This window comes from Mandrillus leucophaeus, unplaced genomic scaffold (assembly GCF_000951045.1).
Source record: "Mandrillus leucophaeus isolate KB7577 unplaced genomic scaffold, Mleu.le_1.0 Scaffold12, whole genome shotgun sequence".
In the NCBI taxonomy this organism is placed as follows: domain Eukaryota; kingdom Metazoa; phylum Chordata; class Mammalia; order Primates; family Cercopithecidae; genus Mandrillus; species Mandrillus leucophaeus.
Window position 1 is genome coordinate 7,723,688 of NW_012100320.1, and position 6,443 is coordinate 7,730,130.

The 6,443-nt window shown below is 42.6% G+C and overlaps 1 protein-coding gene and 1 pseudogene across 3 annotated transcripts in view; both read left to right on the top strand.

Annotated features, from left to right (window-relative positions):
* The window catches only part of NOX5 (NADPH oxidase, EF-hand calcium binding domain 5), a 147,188-nt gene that overhangs the window by 109,070 nt on the left and 31,675 nt on the right, over positions 1–6,443 (top strand). For all 3 annotated transcript variants that reach the window (XM_011968839.1, XM_011968825.1, XM_011968831.1), the window contains exon 2: positions 5,053–5,176. In XM_011968839.1, coding sequence (XP_011824229.1) covers positions 5,053–5,176 — 124 coding nt within the window. The remainder of the gene's footprint in view (positions 1–5,052; positions 5,177–6,443) is intronic.
* On the top strand, positions 762–2,719 carry LOC105531048 (annotated as a pseudogene).

The window sequence follows — 6,443 nt, forward strand, 5'->3', positions numbered from 1 at the left end:
TGCCACCATGCCCAGCTAATTTTTGTATTTTTAGTAGAGACAGGGTTTCACCATGTTGGCCAGGATGGTCTCGATCTCTTGACCTCGTGATCTGCCTGCCCCAGCCTCCCAAAGTGCTGGGATTACAGGCGTGAGCCACCGCACCTGGCCTAACTGCCATTTTGAATTCTTAAATAATTATTGGTCCATTCAGATTGTTACCTTCTTTGGGAGCTAATCCATTTCTCGAAATCCACCAAACATTTGCACACAGTATTCTTATAGTTCAGTAGCCCTTTCCTTATCTGTAGTTCTATTGCTTTTCTCAATATTAATGTATATTTGGAGGTTTTGTTCTTTTTTATCCTTAATCATGCTTTTCTTCTTAGTTTTTTCAAAGAACCAACTTGTTTTTCACTATATTGAGGCATAATTGATGTACCATAATCTGCATATTTAAAATGGATACTTTGACATGAAAGGAGGCAGACTGGAAAGGAGCCTGGGAGAATTCGAGAAAGCTCTTCATGATTTAGAAAGCACAGTGCACATGCTTGGTGGCATTATTAAGTGGAAGTTGCTTCTTTAGGGTTTGTTTGGAAGGTCCAGCTGACTCATCTCAATATTTATATAAATGATGGTCAATGTTCTGCCTCTGAGCACATGGATCCTGAGACTGAAAACTTCGAATAAACCCAAGCGCTATTAAGCAGAGTGAGTAAATAGTGAAAGCCATTTGCGCTGAGAGTGTGTGTCTGGAAAGAAAGGCAGAAACTCTCCAGATGTCTTCCAGTAATGTCGAAGTTTTTATCCCAATGTCACAAAGAAACACCAGTGGCTTACCCAAGATGACCTCCAAAGACCTGAAAGCATTTACTGAAAGTGCTGTGTTTTCATAACATCTGTTTTCGAGAAAAAGTGAAGAGCAGCTTTCTACATGGTCAAAAACCAGTTGAGAAACAAATACAATTGAATAGCAATGGGATCGTGAAACCTGGCCTCAGTGCCATTCTAGGACCCACAAGTGGAGGCATTATTAGATGTCTTAGTTTCAAGGAAAGACCCACGTGTATTATCTGGAGACATTCTGATGAACACAGCACCTCAACCTACCAAATTCAAATGTAATTCAGGTTACATGTTACAAGATGATGTCATGATGAGCACCCCAACGGTGAGAGAACATTTACAGTTCTCGGAAGCTCTTCAGCTTCCAACAACTGTGATGAATCGTGAAATAAATGAATAGATAAATATGGTCATTCAAGAGTTAGGTCTGGATAAAGCAGTAGATTTCAAGGTTAGAATTCAATTTATCTGCAGTGTGTCAGAAGGAAAAAGAAAAAGGACTAGTATAGGTATGGAGCCTATTACTGATCCTCTCATCTTGTTCTTGGATGAGCCCACAACTGGATTGGACTCAAGCACAGCAAATGCTGACCTTTTTGTTCCCGAAAAGGATGTCTAAGCAGGGATGAACAATCATCTTCTCCCCATTAATCAGCCTCGATATTCCATCTTCAAGTTGTTTGATAGCCTCACCTTATTGGCCTCAGGAAGAGGAATGTTCCATGGGCCTGCTTAGGAGGCCTTGGGGTACTTTGCGTCAACTGGTTACCACTATGAGTTCAATAATAACCCTGCAGGCTTCTTCCTGGGTGTCATTAATAGAGATTCACTGCTGTGGTATTAAACAGAGAGGAAGAAGACTGTGAAGCCACGGAGACGATGGAGACTGCTAAGAGAGATAAGCCACTCACAGAAAAATTAGCTGAGTTTTATGTCAACTCCTCCTTCAACAGAGAAACAAAAGCTGAATTAGATCAACTCTCAGACGGTAAGAAAAAGAAGAAGATCTCAGCTTTCAAGGTCACCTATGCCACCTCCTTCTCTCAGATGTGTTTTCATACATTTATTCAAAAACTTGCTGGGTAAATCCCCGGCCTCCATAGCTCAGGTAATTGTCACAACCATACTCAGGCTGGTTATAGGTGCCGTTTACTTTGGGCTAAAAAATGATTCTACTGAAATCCTGAATAGAGCCGGGGTTCTCTTCTTGACCACCGGCCAGTGTTTCAGCAGCATATCGGTCATAGAGCTCTCTTTGTGCTAGAGAAGCTCTTTATACACAAATATCTTAGTGGATACTGCAGAGTGTCATCTTATTTCTTTGGAAAACTGTTATCTAATTTACTACCCAGCAAGATGTTATCAAGTATTATATTTACCTGTATAATGATACCTGCATTATAAAAATAATGCTGTATAATAATCCTAATCTTGTTAGGATTAAATACAAAGGTGGACACCTTCTTCATCATAATGTTTACCCTCATGATGGTGACTTATTTGGCACTGGCCATAGCAGCAGGTCAGTGTGGTTTCCATAGCAATGCTTCTCATGACCATCTCTTTTGTGTTTATGATGGTTTTTTCAGGTCTGTTAGTAAATCTCGCAACCACTGCATCTTGGCTGTTATGGTTTAAGTACTTCAGCATTCTGGTTTTACAGCTTTGCTGTCTAATGAATTTCTGGAACAAAACTTCTGCCCAGGACTCAGTGAAATAGTAAACAATACCTGTGGCTACCCAATGTGTACTGGCAAGGAATATTTGACAAACCATGGCATCAATGTCTTACCCTGGGGCTTGTGGAAGAATCATATAGCCTTGACTTGTGTGATGGTTATCTTCCTGATTTGCCTACCTAAAATTGTTATTTCTTTTAAAATATTCTTAAATTCCCTTTAATTTACTATGATTTGTCCTCGCATAAAAAATAAGACCATGATTTTTAAAAAATAAAGAAAAAGGAAAAGAATAATTTGATGAGTATTGAGGGGCAGTATAGCCTCCTGTTATACACGGTTTCACTTTCTATGGTTTGTTACCCATGGTCAACCAAGGTCAAAAATATCCCATGAAAAATTCTAGAATCAGCAGTTTATAGGTTTTAAATTGCAGCCATTCTGAGTAGCCTGATGAAATCTCGAGCCTTTCTGCTGTGTCCCACCTTGGTTCAGTGAATCCACGCTATACACGCTGCCCACCCCTCAGTCACTTAGTCGCTCTCTCTGTTATCAGATCCACAGATCTCAAGAAGAAGAAGGATGAGTACAGTAAAATCACATATTTTCAGAGAGAGAGACTGCATTTACATAACTTGTATTACAGTATATTGTACATGGTTATAATTGTTCTATTTTATTAGTTATTGTTAATTTCTTACTGTAGCTAATTTACAAATTAAATTTTATCATAGGTATGTATTATATAGGATGCACATAGTCTGTATAGGGTTTGCTACTATCTGCAGTTTCAGGCATCCACTAAGGGGCTTAAAAAGTATCCCCCACAGATAAGGGAGAAGTATTATATGCATACATCTGTAAAACCATTTCCATAATTGAAATAAATGTATTATTTTGACTTTTTTTGATTTTCTAATACATTAATTTCTGACTTTATATTTAGTAGTATGTACTTACATTTGTGTGATATGTATTTTATTCTTTGTCTAGTTGCTTATGTGAAAACTGGTACATTTATTTTTAACATTTATTTAATCTTTAAAAATAAAATCAATTCTCATTCATGTTCTATAAAGTCACCTCAAACACCGAATTGGTGAATTTGGAATCACTGTTCTTAGAAGGAAATATAGAGTTAGGTTCATGTGAGCCTCAGGGCACAATATTTTTGTCAAATAAGTCGCCTTGTTCTATGTGTATTTCTATTTAAAGACATCTTTAAAATATGTATTGTTGACTCGTTGGCATTGAACTCATGGCCAATAGCACTGTCACTTGTGCCTGACACGTACTTCCTCCATACTGCACAGTACAGTCTTTGCTCGCTTAGAAATACTAGACAGCACCGCAACATTATGGTTGGGGGCTGTTTTAAACAGTGAAAACACCAACAAAAAACACAAAAGTGTGAAAAATGTAGTACTAGATAGATCATGAAAAGGACACTAACTGAGAGCTGAAACAAGAAAGCATGCATCGTTGCCTTGCTCAGCCTCAGTGGGGAGTAAACCAGTGGGTGACTCAGTTTCCACTGCTCTGTGCATGTCCACAGATGACTACAGATGGGCTGTGAGTACTGATTCAGGGGTTACACATGAATTTTAGGAAGTAGGCAGGTTTGCAAATACAAAATCCACAAAGAATGAGGATTACTGTAGCTAACTCATTTAGGGTTATGTTACACTTCTGAGCTATAGACAAGGCCATTCTCCTAGGCGGACATTTACAGTAACAAGAATCTGTAACTCCTCACTCACTGCCTCAATGTTGGTTTCCTGGGTCCTGATGCCACGGAAGTGTCCTAATTTCATCACTCACCTCTGTTCAGATCACAGTACAGACAGCCCACCTGTGAGGGTTTTAGACAGCCAATATCCTGGTGACATCATAGAAGACAACCTGGGCCTGAAGAGTTAAGACCTGAGGGCTGAATCCTGGCTTGGTCCATCTTGTACTACAAGCATTTAAGCAGAGGGTGGAGGCTTTGGGGCAGAATGGAAGAAAATACTGGACTTGGATTTGAATTCTATCTCTGTCTCTAACTTGCTGAATACATTTAGCTAAGTTACTTAATTGCTCTGGGCCTATTTCTTCTCTGCAAAATGTCTGAGCCCACGAGGCTGTCAGAGAGACCAAAGGAAGTAGTGGTGTTGGGAAATATTTGGAAAGCCATAAAGATCTGTGTAAACGCAAGATGGAAAGTCATTGTTGTCATGATGTTAATTAATGCAGTCGCAGCATGCCACTCTCTGACCTGATCCCCACAGTGTGGGTCCACCTCACTCAGGCCCTGTCATTTCAGAACCTAAAGAGAAGCAAGCCTGGGCCAGCCAACTCAGGATAAGAGGAAGAGACTGAGGCTTAGAGAGGAGGAGAAACAGCTGTGGGAAGCTCCAATCCACAGCCAGAACTGATTGACCCAATTCAACTCAGAGAGGCCTAAGGCCATAGTTAGAGCAAGGCGGAGGCCCTAGGACCACCATGAGACCTCATAAAGCTTTGGCCACCCCAAGCCCATAAACCTGTTTCCTTTGCCTCCCAGCACCATGAGTGCCGAGGAGGATGCCAGGTGGCTCCGGTGGGTGACTCAGCAGTTTAAGACCATTGCGGGAGAAGATGGGGAGATCAGCTTGCAAGAATTCAAATCAGCTCTGCATGTGAAAGAGGCAAGTGTTGGACCAAGGCGGAAGCCCTGCATTTATTGTTATGTGCTCTGGTTCTCAGGGCATAGCCCTTACAAGGAGGGAAAGGGAGCTCCCTGGGGTTCCTGAGGTCTCCACCTTGTAGCAGGGCTAGCGGGATGTTTCTGGCACCCTCCCATTCCTCTTAGAAGCCATAGCCTCCTGGGTCTTCGAAACAACACATGAAGTTGGAAGTCAGTAGCTTGTCAAATCTTAAGCATTATGATTAACCTCACAATTTCCACTAGGCTCATGGGCAGAGCGGATGCTCTGACTTAAGCTTCCTCTCAAAATAAGCTTGTCAATGGTCTATACCCATTAAAGCCCTGTCTGCCATGGCACACTGTTCCCAGTCCTCCAGGCTCCACAGCTACCCTGCCCACTCCACACAGCCTGCATGCCCTGACACACAGGAGACATCAGCAGAGAAGAGAGGACTGAGCCTAAAACGCCAGCCTCTCCCAGCTGTCCTTGGGACTAGCATTGAATAGTGGCCTGTTCCTTGACAGGGACTAGCCGATGAGCATCTGAATGCCCTGCTTGAATCAGAAGGACCCTCCCCTGCTGGTCCTGGGGATACTACTCAGAACTCTAACGCCACGCCTCCTCCCACAGCAAATATGAAAAAGGAAAAAATCCCATTCTGCCTAATGAGATAATCTCATCCAAATGGGAGGGTGTAAAACATCTTAAGACAAAGAGCATTCGGGATGGTAGAGACTGATAAAAGTACTACCCAGGGATTCTGGGATGAAGAAGAAAGCCAAGGCAAGGTTGTCAGTCCACAGCAGCCTTCGGCCTATACCTCATACTTGTGAGCCCCTCGTGGTTTTATTAAGTCAGACACTAGAGCTCCACAGGGTCCTCCCCCTGCCTTCAGGACACAGCATCTTTGGGACACCCATCCAAGCCTGTCTTCTTAATTTCTGTGCTCCCAGGGTCTAACACCAGGCCTGGCAGGCAGAGGCTACATAGCACAAGACTGCTCAGTGAATGAATGAGGGAACTGGTGACTCAGAACAAGCTTTGGCTGGGCGTGATAGCTCATGCCTGTAATCCCAGCACTTTGGGAGGCCGAGGTGGGCGGATCACAATGTCAGGAGATCAAGACCATCCTGGCTAACACGGTGAAACCCCGTCTCTACTAAAAAATACAAAAAATTAGGCAGGCGTGGTGGCGGGCGCCTGTAGTCCCAGCTACTTGGGAGGCTGAGGCAGGAGAATGGCGTGAACCCAGGAGGCGGAGCTTGCA